This window comes from Bemisia tabaci, chromosome 7 (genome assembly GCF_918797505.1).
Source record: "Bemisia tabaci chromosome 7, PGI_BMITA_v3".
Taxonomy (NCBI): Eukaryota; Metazoa; Arthropoda; class Insecta; order Hemiptera; family Aleyrodidae; genus Bemisia; species Bemisia tabaci.
The window spans coordinates 22,655,300-22,672,426 of record NC_092799.1 but is presented as its reverse complement, the minus strand read 5'-3'; the positions used below and the strand labels follow the sequence as shown (position 1 = coordinate 22,672,426).

Below are 17,127 nucleotides of genomic sequence, written 5' to 3'. Positions count from 1 at the left end.
ACTACTGACTAGGATCCGTCGCTCAAGAGGACGAATAAATATTAGCGCAAGAGCAGACGACTTAGTCGCCTTGTGTTCGGCAATAGTGTGCATTTTATGGCTCCGTTGTATTCGGCAACTTTTCAATGATCTTTGGCATCTGAGAGCTCTTGTCTGACATCCTAAGTGATCGAAGGGGGGGGGGGGGTGAATAAGAAATATACAGAATAAACCAGGAGTCCTGTAATTTATGGACGGCCCCCAAGCTGACCTGCAGGCTGATTATTAGGGTGCGTCAAAAAAAATGAAAGTCTGAAATGTTCCGCTCCCCAGGCGGCAATCGATGACGTTTAGTAAAAAAACATGTTTGCCAAAATTTGGGCCAATTTCAATCATTTTAAATGGTGCCAAAGGTCAATTTTGTGATGAAATTATGATATTTTGGTTTAGACCTCGATTTCGTACAAAAAACTCGATTTTACGCTGAAATCGTGCGTTTACGAGAAAAATGTCAAAGAACTCGACTTGTAGAGGATGAAATTTTACACTAGGAGGACGTCTTTGTAACCGATAAAAATCAAATTGAACTAGAAAAACTCAACTCGGTATTTATTTTTTTTCCCCTCAGAATTTCCGAGGTCTTACTAAGTAGAGGTTTAAAAGACTCATTTTTCACGAAAATAAGTCGAAAGAGGGTATAAATGAACTGTAGGAAAGTGTTGAGGATGCAAATGTCATCAGAACTTCCTCAGTTTCAAAAAAAGTTCCAACTATTTTGCACAATCCTCCAAAAAGTGTACGACTCGAGAAGCAGAATCGTGCTATAATAGCAGGGGAAAGTGCGGTTTGACCGGGAAAAATTGCGTAACAAACTTTCCCTATGTAATCGTCATCAGTAAGTCCCCCTGAACAACTTCCTAAAAGTTAAAAATGGCCCGACCCCGGAATATCCCTCAAAAAAGTTAAAATTGAAAATGGCGGCCGTAATAAGAGGGTCCGGGAAATCGGTATTTTAAAATGCTCATTCTGTCTCATCATGTGAGGTAGCATTTCCTATGTAATTTTGGTCGTAGATTTCATAAATGAATTCCGCAAGGCCCCTTCTGAGCTTACGTTTCTCTCGGTAGTCGTATGTATCCTTTAATTTCCTTTATTAAATACATTTATAACATCAAATTTAAGTTTCTTGGCCATAGATACATGAAAATAAAGACACTTCACTTTCCTTGTTCCTTCGGTGAATATTTAAAAAAAATGCAACCTCCTGCCTTTCATATTCGGCCGCCATCTTTGATTTGAAGCGCCCCCTTTGGCCGGAGGGCCTTGCGGAATTTATTTATGAAATCTACGACCAAAATTACATAAGAAATGACACCTCACATGACACAGAATGAACATTTTAAAATACAGATTTGTCGGACCCCTTTTTACGGCCGCCATTTTGAATTTTAGGTACTTAGAGGGGTGTTCCGGGGTCGGGCCATTTTTAACTTTTAGGAAGTTGTTCAGGGGGACTTACTGATGACGATTACATAGGGAAAGTTTGTTACGCAATTTTTCCCGGTCAAACCGCACTTTCCCCTGCTATTATAGCACGATCCTGCTTCTCGAGTCGTACACTTTTTGGAGGATTGTGCAAAATAGTTGGAACTTTTTTTGAAACTGAGGAAGTTCTGATGACATTTGCATCCTCAACACTTGCCTACAGTTCATTTATACCCTCTTTCGACTTATTTTCGTGAAAAATGAGTCTTTTAAACCTCTACTTAGTAAGACCTCGGAAATTCTGAGGGGAAAAAAAATAAATACCGAGTTGAGTTTTTCTAGTTCAATTTGATTTTTATCGGTTACAAAGACGTCCTCCTAGTGTAAAATTTCATCCTCTACAAGTCGAGTTCTTTGACATTTTTCTCGTAAACGCACGATTTCAGCGTAAAATCGAGTTTTTTGTACGAAATCGAGGTCTAAACCAAAATATCATAATTTCATCACAAAATTGACCTTTGGCACCATTTAAAATGATTGAAATTGGCCCAAATTTTGGCAAACATGTTTTTTTACTAAACGTCATCGATTGCCGCCTGGGGAGCGGAACATTTCAGACTTTCATTTTTTTTGACGCACCCTACTGATTATTTACTTCCCTCATCTATTGACCTTGATAGATGCGGGTTCCGGATCTATGAGACAGAAATTCGGAGCGATTCAGAACTAATTTCAATAGATCCAGCTATAGATCCACTGATAGATGCGGGTCCCCCCCGCCCGAAGGCAGTAGATGCGATGACATCCATTAAAACTGTGCTTCTGATTGGCCGACTGGTACTGCCGCGGCGGGATTCGAACCCACCATAGCTCGGATTGGTAGCGACTGAATATCGACGCCGCTCTCCACTGCGCTACGGTAGCTGATAAGACGGAGTTGAGTAAAACACGATAAATGATCCATTTGGAGGTTAGGTTTCCTACGCGCTTCTTCCTCTTCACTCGGTGAATCAAGGTGTCCGATTGGTTAGAACGATTATTTTCATCTCAAAGCAATCGTTCAACACTGTATTCCAATTCTGCTGATCTATCGCTCATTCATCGGATAGAATTACAGTGTAGAATCACAAATAGTTTGATCATAGATTCGCGATAGATGAGATTTGCAGATCTATAGCCGAGATCTATGAAAGTAAATAATCAGCCTGCTGGGAATCGATGTCGGCCATTTCTTGTCGGTGCTTTACGAGGACCCGGAGGGGACGGCCGTCTGGGCGATGATGAGCGCCAGGATGGGGATGAAAGGGAGGATGAGCATCTGGAGGAGCTGGATCCTTCGTCCCTTTTTGTAGGCCAGGTTGTTGGTGCCCTCGGGACAGCACTGCCGGCTCTTCCCCGCGAACGAAACATCGTCCGAACTCGTGCTCCGAATCGAGCCTCTTGACTGAAAAATTAAGTGTTAGCCAGCAACTAGGTTGAGATGTATGCGAGCCTGTATCGAGAGCGTGGTGTCTAGTTTTTTAAAAACAGGGGAAAACCGAGATTCATCAGGGAATGAAAATTTACCGGGAAAATCAGGGAATTTGTTCCAGAAACCGGGAATCTCTTTCATAGACCAGATAATCAACATCAGGAACATTTTTTAAATTAAAATTTTGAATGTGCGCCAAAGAAATGGCCGTAAGATGAATTAAAATCGATATTCATATCTGAAAGTCTGGAAAATTATATTCTTTTCCCCTAGAAAATCCCGGGAAAGTAGGAGAAAACTTCGGTTTTTCATCAGGGAATGAGCTCCTGAATCCTGATAATCTGGGAAAATCAGGAAAAAATCAGGGAATGAGCTCTGCCATGAAAACTAGACACCATGATCGAGAGAGGGGTAGGGTGTCTACAAGTCTGGAAATAGTACTGATTTTTTAAGGTCGGTCCGGAAGTATTCAAAAAGTGCGCTAATTTCGCAAGTAGGTCCGGAACTTTTTTCATTTTTTTTGTTATTTTTGAGCGAGTAATTTAAATTTTTGAGTGTTTTCAAATTTCGTCAAATGGAGATACTGAAAAAGTACTAAATTATTCTGTTGTGGAGGTTACTGAATTTATTTGGAAAGTTCCAGGAAAGTACTGTGAAAGTCCTGATCTTTGGTCAGCCTGTTTTAGTAGACACTTTGTGGGGGTGAAAGCAGCGGGCTGACTATCGAAATTGATATACAAAGCGATAGACATGCAAAGAAGACATGGAGAGTATGGAGCGATCCCATTGATTGAAATGGGTAATTATGGGAAAATTAATAGTTGGGATAATTCGAGTTCAAAGGTTGGCTCCCCTTTTGGGCCCCAAGAGCTACATGACCTGATCAAAGTTAACCTAGAAATTTTCGAGTTGTCCATTCTCTTCCTACAAAGGTACTCTAGATCTAGCTAGAGTACCTATATTGAGAGAGTATGGCCACTGGTGTTACCACCTCTGATTGGCTTAGCCATCTTAGGCTGAATGGAGCCCTTAGGACCCAAAAATGGCGGGCGCCATAAATTAATGTAATGCAAAATGACTCCAAATGTAGTTTTCTTTGCTTATCGTAACGAGAAATTTACTCAAATGCACTATTGCGACTTCTTTACATATTTTTAAGGCTAATCGTGTGCAACTTTTGACAAAAATTATCTTAGATGTAGTAAGGTTGGCAGCAAGAGCGGTTGGTGAAAACCGTCAAAAGTTGGCAATGACCCCCCTCCCTTCCACAAAAACCAAAACAACGCACCGCTATTTTTGGGTCCTAAGCCTCTCCATGGGGCCCAGTGGCCATACTCTCTCAATATAGGTACTCTAGATCTAACCGATGCGCGATGTGGCAAATAAGCGAGGGTGGTTTCACGGGGCGCGGGGCGGACGGGGCGGCGAGTGTTTGGTTAAATTAGGCAGTTGAGTCGATCGGGTAAGTGAATCTATTAAAAGGGAAGTCACATCTTGATGTGTAGTCAAACAAACTGGGCTCATTTCACCCTCATCCGATTCGCATTTCATTACACAGCCCAGCGAGTACCAACTCCACCTTGCGCCATTCCTACCGACCCAACCACTTTCCCCAGCAAGACCCCCGACTCTCCCCTTTTCCGGGCCCCCCCGTCTCTGCCCCTCCGAAGAGCGGAAATTCGAATTTCCCCGCCCGAAATTATCGTAGCTCCGAAAATTAATGTCGCGGAAGAATAGGTCGATTCTACCAGAAATAAAATGATGTGTTTCTGAATAAAGCACCTTTACAGGGAGAGTATGGACAGGTTAATATTTGGAGCTCTTAAGGTACCTACAAAAGGGCAGGCAACCTCCTAACATACAGAATTTTATTGCCAATCTTCAGATTCCATTATCAAACCAAGATGGGCAAAGATGTTCATTCATGAGGGTTCTTTCGCAAAAATGAGTAGATTTATGGTAAAAGTATAAGTCAAATACGTGATTTCCGGATCGTAACCATTGTAATAATGAATCACTGTGGATAATTTGAATTCATAGGTTGGCTGCCCTTTTTGGACCTGAGAGCTCCATGATTTAAGCTCAAAATTACCGACATGTCCGTACTCTCTCTATGTAGGTGTTCTATTCAGTGGCGTGGCGTGAATTGCGATACATCGATTGTTATGCCATTTAAACCTATGAAAAAAGATCGATTATCAGGGTGTTCGTAGCGAACACCTTAGTAATCGATTCTTTACCATAGCTTCAAATAGCGAGATATCGATAATCGATTATTCACGCCACGCCACTGGTTCTATTTCTGGATTCATAGTATCTCAAAAATAATATATTTTCAGTGCACCTCAAATATCTTCAGAATATCCTCATGATGACTTAAGTATACACTCAGAAAAAGAGTTCGGTCCTACCGTTGCATTACTGACGTAAGCCCGTAGGATACTCCTGATTTAACATAGTCCCGCATTCTTTTTACCATAATATGTCTGATTGTGCCCACTAAGAGGATTTTAAAAATTTTTGATGCACTTGGCGTAATTTTATGCAATTATTTTCCCATAAAAAGTCTATCCAGCTGGCTATATGTATTTTTGCTAGCAAAAGACCCATAATCAGTTTTAAGCTAGGAACAAAACTGATTCATTATACATATTTAAATTATAATATAAACTTAAAATTGTAGAGAATGTATTGAAATTACAGATAGATTATATATTACTATTTATCAAAAACGTGATATAAAGAAGAATCTTAAAATGAACTGCTCCATGATAACAACACAACACATTGAACAGTTGTACCTGGTGCAGCCTTGCAGTGTATTATATAAAGGATATACATGAGAGCTCCTTTCACAGCGCTCTCTGACACTCTGCGACAGTTAACTGCTAAGTCCGCATTAAAATAAATTTCTTATTTATTTAAAGCTAGAATGCAAGAAGGCATAAGTGTATCAAAATTTGTCGCGCCTAAATGGAGCGTTGTGTGCAGAATAGTCATTTCTTAGTTGCGGCGTCTCAGAATCTCCGCGCCGACGTTTTATCCATTATAATTAAAGTTGCAAATTGTACGAAATTCGTTGAAACTTTTCCGAGTTTTCTTCATGATTTTACACTGCTGAAAATGAAACATTTCAAATTTCATCGAATAATTTCCTCTCTAAAAAATGAATCATAGCAGTGAAGATTTTGATCCACTGCAACCAAGAAATGCCCTCTCTGCTCTCAACGCCTTAAATGTTGCTTTAACTCTCCTTTCTGCCTTTCTTGGAGGAAAACTTCAACTTTATTCGCAGCTGGCTCACCGAGGAAATTTCGGAAATCATGACCTAGTAATTGCTCAAATTGCTCATTGTTTACTCATGCTCGGTTATACCGACGACAGAGCCTCGTCACAGCCAATTGCACATATTTCCACCAAAGGGGAATATGGGTAGTATGACGTGAGCCCTGTTATGCCTATACTCTTATGGGTCTCAGGGCTCACGTCTAAGTGCACATAGCGCCGTTTGACAGAAATATACGTCCAACTATCCATCACATTGCCTCACCTTCGACGCCAGCAGTTTCCAACGTGATTCATTTTTCTCCGGCTGTCGCTCACCTGGTTTTTGCCGCAGTTCAAGTAATTAATTTAAACCCTCGTTAGCGTCGAGTGAATTACTCGAGCATCCCAGCACTAGTTTGGGTGTTTGACCAGGGGGTGGAAAAGGGCTGGGATCATCTATTAATTACACTAAGTGTGTTGTTGAGAACTGGGGGTCGTTTCTGAATGTCGGTAAAGACTGTTTAGGAGTCGCCTCTTTCCGTGATATCGATGGTCTACGGAGGCCTAAGTGGCCGAGGACGCATCTCTACCGTAGTGTCTCCAATTTTTGTTTGTTTCTTATTCTTTCGAGTTAGGTTAGCAGAGGAGGCACCTCTCAGGAGTTAGCATTATTTTGCCGCTTAGTTCATTTTGAGTATTAGTATGAATCCCCACTTTTCAATTTCGCCAAAAGGAATCACCCCCACTTTTACATTGTTTTTTATGCATTTCTAGGCACACTTAATCTTTCCCGCCCATTCCTTTCAGCATAAATTCGTCCATTTGGACCGAGTTCATCAGAAATGAACCAACCCACATGAAGTTGAAGAGAAAAAGAGTTTTGAAGTCGTATTCCTCCATAAGACTCAACGTGGAAAATAAACTTTAGCCCCTCTTTTCACAGACAATATTTTTTTTTTCAACTTTGAGTTTTTGGCAGGAGAGAAGATACGACTTGTGAAAATCAGAAATATTCTTAACTCAATTTTCTCGAAAATGTGGTTTGAGTCCTTTCTGAAACAGGAGTAGACTAAACGAAATACGAGCCGAAATTGACAAAAAATCACATATGTCAAATTTGACACTATTCGCTGGTAAAAAACACACTGGAAACACAAACACATTGGATCTAGAGTCCAGACTCTTGAAAACATTGACAAGAAAAAGGAATCTTGATTCAATGAGCTTTAAGCTTAAATCAATAGGAAATCCGCTCAAATTAAGAGACTTGGTTCTTGATTTAAGCTTAAATCTGATCGAATCAAGAGTATTTTTTCTTGTCGATATTTTTAAGAGTCTGGACTCTAGATCCAATGTATCCAGTGTTCCAATAAGATCCTATAAAGTTCTCATGATGAATTCGCTCCATTTAACCGTGGGAACAATATTACGATTATTCCGGAGTTTTGGGAGAAACGTCCCCAGCTATTTGCATTTAATCGCATTAAGGCGATGCGGCAACTCTGCATTTATTTGGGGGGCACTCGAGGGCAAGGCGGCCGCTAATTGGACGAAAGGAAGGCGCGGAAGTGTCCTTCTCGGGAGCGGATATTCGATATTCGAGCGGATATGCGGACAGTCCGAACAAATCACAACGAGTGGCGTTAAGGGTCCGGCTCATGAAGCCCAAGACAGGAAATAGAATCGGGTACAACCGGAAACGAGCGCGGATTCTATTGCGGCCTTAGCGCGACTCCCCCCCCCCCCTTACCCCTCGGTCCCTCTATTTCTCAATCCTCAAAGTACGGTTGAATGCGCGGACACTCTTTGTAATGCTCAGATTCAAGTATTACACTGAATAAAAGGATGGGAGAGAAGGGAGAAAGATTGCGATTTATAGAGAAAGTGTATTAGTGGCGTGCTGATGTTGGTTCGAGTAACAACAAGTATAAGGAGCTTTTTTGACCCAAACGTATTTGAAATATAGAAATTTAAGGAACAATTTCAAAGTTATTTAGCCAAAACACTGCGTATTTATATTGACAACGGACAATTTTTTCACACATGCAGGGCCGGATTAAGGGGGTGGTCACATGAGCCGCGGCCCATGGCGGCAAAATTAGAAAGCGGCAAATTTTGCAATTTTTTTCAAATGCAGGTATTAAAAAATCGGATTCAGAATAAAATTACAAACAAGAAAAGGTGACAAAACCTCTCATTTCCTGAGAATTCATTAATTTCTAATTTTGCCGTATTACGGTGATACAAAAGACTGCGCACCTGTAATTAGTTGAGTTAAGAGAGAAACCAAACACGTAATATGGCCTGGAGCGGCGCGGCGCAGAGAGGAATGATGACGAGGACTTGAGATGAAAAGGAGAAGCCCTCGGCGCGGCGGTCGGCATGTAACACATATTAGCGCCTACGAAACTGCACGAATACTTCACGCATTGCGTCAAACACAGTACGGTCAACAGCGGTCGGCGCGGCATGAAACGCACAGTGCCTACAAGACTACATGAATACTTCACGCATTGCGCCAAACACAGTGTGATCAGCGCGGCACGGCGGCGGAAGTTAAAATTAGTTAACCCAACTTACGTTTATTCTTTCTTAATTTTTTAGTTCATTTCTTATAAATGAAAGGCTTTGTCCACATAGAGATAGGTTTACGGAACTGAACTTTCGCGCGAAGTTCCGTGAACTTTTGCTAGTAGTGTTGACAGGGCTTACGCAAAAAATGCGTCCAACACGAGTGAACACGTCCTATGCACCCTTCTCCCTCCGGCACGTTCACTTGATGGTTTTGATTGATGTTTCAAAATGAATGAGAAGAGGGCGGCAAAATACAGGCGGCCCATGGGCGGCAAGTAGGTAAATCCGGCCATGCACACATGCTAACGCGTTTCGGGAGTTCTCTCATCTTCAGAGCAATTAACAAACAGAAGATACATGTACTCAACACTCTCACATAGTAATGATATATTTTCTATATAGAAAGCGATACCTTGATTATTTTCGTGGAAAATTGTTGATAATTACGAGTAATTCTTCGAATTCCGTTACAACCCCTACTTCACGAATAATTTGTTTTCCTTTTTTAGAACTTAAAGTATACTTCGAAATTCGACCTCATCTATGCTGTGTGATGAGCAACGTGATGACCTATCAAAACCGAATTCTAGGAAAAATTAGTCTACATGGGTTTCGTGACAGAAATAATTTTGACACTTGAAATAACTGTTATGGTAATCTTTATTTATTTATTATTAATTTATCATTTCATCTTCACTGCTGTATCATGTCTGGTTGGGTGAACAATTATTAACGAACATCTGAAGCATGTGAGATCGAAACTGTTTTTAAAACATTTTTTTTCAACTTTGGTAAAACCCAATCGACTGTCATTTTAAAAAGAAACTTTGGTTGGCTGTAATTTAACTTGATTTGAGGTCTACAGGCAGAATTTTAATGTCTTAGAACTGAAAGACGGATCCGAGGACATTTAATTTTAACGCTTTTCACTAAATTCATATGTTGCTCTGATTCGAACAATTTACTATGTTGTAATTTTAGGCACATTTTTAGTGGCCTTGATAGTGTACAGAAAGCAAATTGAAAGATTTTAAAAAGAACATTACACGAATCTATTTAATGCAGTTACAACCCACACCTTCAACTTTGTGAAAATTCCGAGGACCCCTCCTGAACTTGTCACAGTCAATTTATGTCAATTAGTTGCTTCAGGTGGATACGGCTCGATAATTTTTCTTTCAACAATGTAATAGAGCATTTGCAAGAGAAATTGTTATTGATTTTTGAATTAAGTTCACAGTATTTTGTAGATGTAAAAAGTTGACCAATATATTTAAAAATGAGGAAATGTACCTCTTTTGACGTAATAAGCGGTGTTTCCCATTTCAACGAACGCATTAGATATTTTGTCCTAAACATTCCTCTAGTTAACCGATTTAGAGAGATAGTATTCTTGTTCTCAGCCCACTTAGTAGTTCCCATTAAATGTAAAATTCAGCATATGTCTGACCCCTGCAAATTCTCCATTACATTAATATTGTCCAAAATTATAGTCTCTTGCAATTTTAATCCCTTGTGTTCATTTATACGATGATTAGAAACTTCCGAAAATTTCCGCGATGCTTATTAGGAGCAAACACTGCAAGCAGTACAGCCACCAGGAGGGTAGTATCCCAAGGTCGCAGGGGCGCAAGGGTTCGGGCACAGGTCCGCGGCGCAGGGCAACTTGAACCTCCAGAGCACGAAGGGGCACTTCCTCCTCTCGGAGAACAGCGGACCTGTCCCGGGGTAGATTGAAGGGATCCCGTTGAAATGGGAGTCAATGATGTAACAATACCCGTCACCCGGGATACACACACCCTCCGACCACGCGACCCTCTTGTCGCGGATGAGGATGTTCGTCTTGGAGAACGGGCAGCAGGGGTTGAAGTACCCGACGGCGTTCGCCTCCGCGTTCCCGAACCAAACGACCCCTGTCTGACAGTCGGCTGCCAGACCGAGGGTCTTCCCGACCTCACCGTGGTTGATCAGCGTCGGCAAGATGTCCGAGTTGGCCGCTCCCGGAGTCTGAAGAGAGGACGTGCACACGGAATACAGCTTCCGGTCGCCCATGTCGATGAAGTACAGTCGTCCGCAGTCGGGAGACAGGGCGAGGGCGTAGATCCCGTAAGGGATGAAGCCCACGGTGGTGCAATCCCCGCACTTGGTCAGCCAGTACTGGGCTTGACCCCATACGTACGCTATGTTTCCGCACACGGGCGAGACCGATGGGTCACCAGCGAGGAGCCGATAAGAGGTGCCGTCGACGATGTCCAAGACGATGAGCGCCGGGCAACCCGCGTCGGCGATGTAGGCTTTCTTGTTGCAGGTGTCGATGGCGATGTCCTTGCAAAGCGAGGTGGGCAGGGCCACCGTTAGCGGGAGCTCGTAGATCCGGACGACGCTGTTGCTGCAGGTGTTGATGACGACGACTTTGGTCCCGCCGGTGGCTTCGAGGAGGACCTGGGTCGTGCAGTCCAAGGGGCGGCCGGAGTCCATGCACCATAAGTAATCGTTGAGAATCTTCAGCTAGAGAACGAGAAACGGGTTATTATCGTTATTTATTTCGGTTTTCCCCAAACAAAAGAACGTAGATACATTTCAAAGCTGGACATTTCGTTGTTTCCCTCGCGAAAGAACGTGACTTTAATATGGATCGCATTTGGCAAAAAAAGAAGCAGCGTAATTACAGTGCTGTTAAAATGTTGCTTCTCCATAATTATCTTGATGATTTCCCTAATTGTGAGTAGAAAATAGTTTTTATCCCCCCAACCAAAAATTGTTAATTTTGAAGAAAAATAATTGCGTAAATTTGAATGCTGCACATATATCAAGTATTTTTGAAGAAAATAAGGAGTTGCACGATTTTGAAAACACTGCAATCACGCTGGTTCCTTTTTGCCAAATGCGACCCATATAATAATATTATTCGTGCATAGAATAATACCTATGTGTGTTGACCTTGTTATCAAAATATGTTCAAAACATCGTCTCGTTTGGAAAGGTATATACAATCCGGTACTATTTTTTTTTTTTTTTAAAGTTTAAGTTTTCATATATATTTTTATCCAACTGAAGAAGGCCATGGTGTTTTCAGCCAAAACCTCTTGGTAAATGTATTCTTTTTTGGCCTCGTTACACGCAGTTTTATTTGTCAAACATTTATGTCTTGTCACAGAGCGGGCTGGTTGTTGGAATTTATAGACATAGCGACACGCAAACAAGACAAGGCGTAGAGGCGTAGGTTGCAATGGACAAAGAGGATAGGTAATAGACCAACTAATTGCAACCCAAGAGAGACCCTATCGATAGTCCATAATTTTCTCCCTTAGTCTATAGGAACCATTTATTTCAACCAATTGGATCGCTCCATACTCCCTATGTCTTCTTTGTCCATAGCTTTGTCTATCAATTTCAACAATCAGCTTCCAGTGGGCTGATTACTGAAATTGATGGACAAGCCGATCGACTAAGAAGTCATAGGGAGTTTGCAGCGATGCTATTGGTTAAATTGCGGGAAGTTCCTATAGACTTAGGGAGAAAATGATGGACTAAGTATAGGTTCTCTCGTGGGTTGTCATTAGTTAGTCTATTACCCCACCTCCTTTGTCCATTGCAACCACCCGCTTCCACCAATAGAATTCCTCCATAACTTTTTGTCTTCTGTGTCTATAGCTTTGTCTATAAATTTCAATAATCGGCCCGCTGCTCAGTTTTTAGGAAATCTTATGTTCTCTTGACCTTACCGATTCGACACTGATAAAGAAATCCGCGTAAGGGAAGGCCGCCGCCGGACAACAGGCGCGATTGATGACACCCCTCGGCGGGTTGTTGATGCAGTAGTTGGGGTAGGGCAGTTCTCCGTTAGGGGTTACCTCAGCGACTTGGATTTTCCCGTTGCATCCGTCGTTGGTGTTCTGAGCGTCGAACGAACACGGGAAGCACACGAACTTTCTTCCGGTGCTGCTTATAGCGACCCTGTGCGGGGCCTGACGGGTGAAGAGGTGACAGATCTCGAACCTGGCGTCATAGCCGAGGGGGTCCTCCGCGATGCATGTGCAATCGCCGGCGGGGCAATCGCAGGTACCGCGCACGGACACCGCCAACAACAAACTCACGGCAAGCAGCTCTATCCATCGCGCCATTTTTTCGATTACCTAAAGAAAATCGTAAATTTCAAAGAGTGATGATGGAACACTCTGCCGTGCTGAAGAAAAACAACGTATGAACCTTCCGACGTCACCAAATTTTCTTGAATAAAAAGCAAGCATTCAGAAACAGTTCATCGTCCCCCCTCCGAAAGAAGAAATGCATGTCTGAAAGAACACAATCACACGTTGTTGCCAAATTCCCTCTCAAAAATTGCGTTGTTACCAGGAGAATAAAATTCACTTAAAAACTTGACTAAATGTCTGAAAAATTTGACGAATTTTCATTCTGATTTCGTGCAAAATTAGGAAAATTTTGGACAAAAATTTAACGGGTACATTCTTGGGTACATTTTTTTGGGTACATTTTTTTGTTGATTATGCAACCTTGGAATGGAGTTACGTTCTTTTGCCCGAAAAATTGTGACTTTTTTTCTTCGATAATCTCAGAATTTTACTCGCAATTTGATCTGCAGCATGTAAAAATGTCAAGGTAGTTCATGAATTTTCTCTACAATTTAATTGCGAGAAATTTGGCAACATTTGACGGTTTATACGCCGTTCTTCCTTAGCACGGCAGCATTGGACAAGGTACACAGAGAAAAAAGTTTAGTAACAGACACTGAACTTCGTTACATATTAAACTTTGAACTTTTTCGGTTTGGGTAACCGAAGTTTTCAGGCAAAAAAAACCGAACCTCTGCCCGTTTCATCGACAAGTATGGTCAATCAGCAAATTCAGCTGTCCAACCATACAGCTCTATGGCAGCAATGGATTCGGTCTATCTAACAAGATCTTTCCCTATAGACCAGAGTGCCACTTTATCAGGGTTTATAGAGGTGAGACTTCGTGATCGACTTGTAGTGTTCAATATGTTCTAATGTTCAGTATCTGTTCCTGAGTTTTTCCCCCTAAAGTTAAATTTGCTGGTTATTGTACAAACTATCAAACGTTAATTCCTTTATTGGACAACATTTTGCAACTAGAAAGTACATTTTATGGCTCATCTGTAAAAACACTTAAGTGCATAAGGAATATAATAGTATATGTGCGTTGTTTCTAAACCGAGCTAGATATTACAATAATTCCAAATTGCAAAATTACTCCCTTTATGAGCCGATTTTGGAAGTTATCCATATGCTGAACGTATTACGCGTGTAACTTTACTGGGGACACTTGTATTTTCTCTGAGGTCTAACTAAATACTACCCTGCTTTGTGGTGCATTAAAATTAATTGGCCTACTTTTACATTAAATGTTTGCTAAGAGTCGTTTCCTCATTGGCATAATTCATATATTTTATGACTGCATATAAATTATCACAACTATTAGAGTATTTATAAATTTTTTCGAAATAATTGACCAAAACATGCCCTCAGCCCAACTAAAATATATACGTTCAAATTCTACTCTCTAATGTTTAGGCGATATCATGAACCGGTAACGATCCTTTCATAACGTACAAACGGTTTATTACTTCACTCCCTAGAGTAAATATTACCTTGCGGTGAGCTAACCATCACCTTGCGGCAAGGTATCGGCCTTGCCATCCTCTCCGAGCCCTATCCGAGCCCTCGCCGAGCCAGTTCAAGGAACTCGACGACCGGGAATAAAACCATATGACAACACTGTAGACCCAAATCCAGACGCAGGGCGCGAAAAAGGCGACACAGCATCGGGAAATACCCCGTGTTGGGCTTGATTTTCGTCTCCAACGTTGCCATGCATAATTATTCCCAGTCGTTAAGTTCCACGAATTGACCCGGCGAGGGCTCGGATAGGGCTCGAAGAGGGTGGCAAGGCCGACACCTTGCCGCAAGGTGATGGTTAGCTCACCGCAAGGTAATATTTTCGCTAGGGCTTACCTGGGAGTGCAGACACCGTCGAGAGGAAACCAGCTTTGGCATGTGACAAGTCGCTTCGTTCCGTTATATACTTTTCCAAAAAAATTGTGCAAATTTCCACTTTTCCCATAGTTTTTAATTCGAAGAACTTTATCATTCATTCACGTGAGCTTTGCCGAGACGACCACTAAACGGGTCCTTTCTTGGTGCATTGACACCTGTCTTAGACCGATTAGAGGGATTACAGCGCTTCGGAAAGCATCCTGTCGGCATTCTATTCGGTTGGCGGTTTCTGAGAGGCGCAAGTCTGTTTTCCTCGTTTAATCGAGAAATGGAACACTTGAAAGTTGCGAGTCTGGCAGGCCGGCATGCGGCATTGCAAAGCTATCGGTGGGAATAAGTTCAAGCTTCGATACCCGTGATAAATTGAGCTTTCGGTGCGGAGCGCTCAGGTGGATCACACCAGTTCTAGCGAAATCGCGGGGCGTTGTTCATACTTTGAACGGTGAACTTGCGCTAGTCGCCGGATTCAGCTCTGTCTTGAGATTCACATAAGTTTCCAACCTGAGCTTCGGGCAGAGAACTTTTGTTCTTACTCGCATGAAACAGAGCCACAGTTGAGTATCGCAGGACTGCTGTACTAAGGAAAAACGCCGTATGAACATTCGAGAGTTGCCAAATTTCCGCGAATAAAACATTATTTTTAGGAGAGTTATCTGCTCCTGAAATTTTCGGATAATTCAGATCTAATTACAGAGAAAATTCTCTGGAAAATTGAATGGAAAATATTCTCAAGCTTTCCTGAAAATTCGTATTTAATCGAAGTAAATTTGGCAACTGACGAAGTTTCATACGGCGTTTTTCCTTAGTACGGCAGAGTAGGCTGAGTCTCATTAGTCGGATTCTTGAAACCGTACACGAATTGAAAAAACTGAAATATTGTCCATATATCTCAATTTAAAAAAAAAAAAAAAAAAAAAAAAAAAAAAAAAAAAAAAAAAAAAAAAAAAAAAAAAAAAAATAAGTAAATTAAAACAGGCTGATCAGTAATTTGCAGATTTACAAATGGAGCTAGAAAAGCTCCGATAGGTTAAAGCTCCTATTACACATACATGGAACAGAATGCGATAAACATTGTATAAATGGACTACACTTGGCATTTCGGAATTATAAATTCTAGCCTGGCTTAAAAACAACGTTTTTGCCATTAGTTTCCCTATGCACTTAAGTGTTTTTTCAGAAGAGCCAGAATTTAGAGTTCCAAATTGCAATATTCATTCCAAATATTACTGCCTGTCTCGAAGTGAAAATTTATACACCAAATATTATACAATAAAGAAACTATTTATTGTTCATCCGCACAGAAGCAGATATATTTGCATATGGGAACTAATCGTGTTTACTTGTCGTTTCTATAATGAGCGAGGAATAGAATGTTCCTTATTGCAAAATGTAGTCCATTAACTGAAAATTTAAAAATTAAGTATATCGATGGCTGAGCTCGGAATTGCGTTTACCTCCACTGCGATGTTTCAAAATCTTCGATTTAATTGTGCTTTGTGTTGACAGGGAGCTAAGTAAAGTATTTCTTTGACACGTTTTGTGAAATTCATTTGAATTACTGGTAAAATTCACAGAAAATAAGAATAACCTTATGTGACTTTCCTTTTGGAAACAACTGGCGATTTGCAACGCTGCAAAGGAAAAATACGCCTACACCGACCTTACCCATTTATGTATTGATTTTTTGGGATTTTTCTTCTTTAATCTTATAAAATGTATTTGAATTGAATTATTACTTGTATCTCTGCCGTCTGACTGAATTAGAATGATCCATAAGGAAAAAAATGATTGAAATCTTAACTATATTTGGCAAAAAGGTGTAGCTAGAAGGGCCCAGAAATGTTTTTTTTTTTATTTTTGACAAAATAATACAAAATAATTTATTATTATATTATTCAAATTGTCATACCTGCTTTATTTTTATTTTTTCAGGAACCAGTGCTGGTAGCGGCCTCTTGGTATGTAAATTTTTTGCATTTTGCATGAAACAAATATAGGCTCACGTTATTTGTAGTGTTTTAAGTTGAAAAAGCCAGAATATGCCCCTGTCCTCGCGCTCCTCTTTGAATAACTTAAAACGGGAACGAGAAATTAAGTTAGCCTACAACTCTGTTCAATTCAATTTGATCGGCTCCGGAGTTATATCACGAATTTTGCACTTAGCTAAAAATAATTAGATCCGCCTTAACAGCAACTTTCAATGTTCAATATTAACCGAGATATCGCCCTTTCAAAAGTCGGGTTTTTGACGTCATCCACCGTGGTAGTGACACCCTTTTTTGACACCCCCGCATTTTTACACGGAGAATCTTGGAT

At 41.0% G+C, this 17,127-nt stretch overlaps 2 protein-coding genes across 2 annotated transcripts in view; one reads left to right on the top strand and one right to left on the bottom strand.

The window, feature by feature from the left end:
* LOC109029642 (Transmembrane O-mannosyltransferase targeting cadherins 2) overlaps positions 1-17,127 on the top strand; it is a 257,184-nt gene that overhangs the window by 34,938 nt on the left and 205,119 nt on the right. The window contains exon 4 of the mRNA XM_072302864.1: positions 16,744-16,769. The gene's annotated coding sequence lies outside the window, so the exon portion shown is untranslated. The remainder of the gene's footprint in view (positions 1-16,743; positions 16,770-17,127) is intronic.
* On the bottom strand, positions 9,419-14,876 carry LOC109029644 (uncharacterized). The gene is made up of 3 exons (XM_019040194.2): positions 14,770-14,876; positions 12,502-12,912; positions 9,419-11,284 (listed from the first exon to the last, which is right to left on the bottom strand). The coding sequence occupies exons 1-3, from the start codon at positions 14,809-14,811 to the stop codon at positions 10,343-10,345; spliced, it is 1,395 nt and encodes a 464-aa protein (XP_018895739.2). The 5' UTR covers positions 14,812-14,876; the 3' UTR covers positions 9,419-10,342.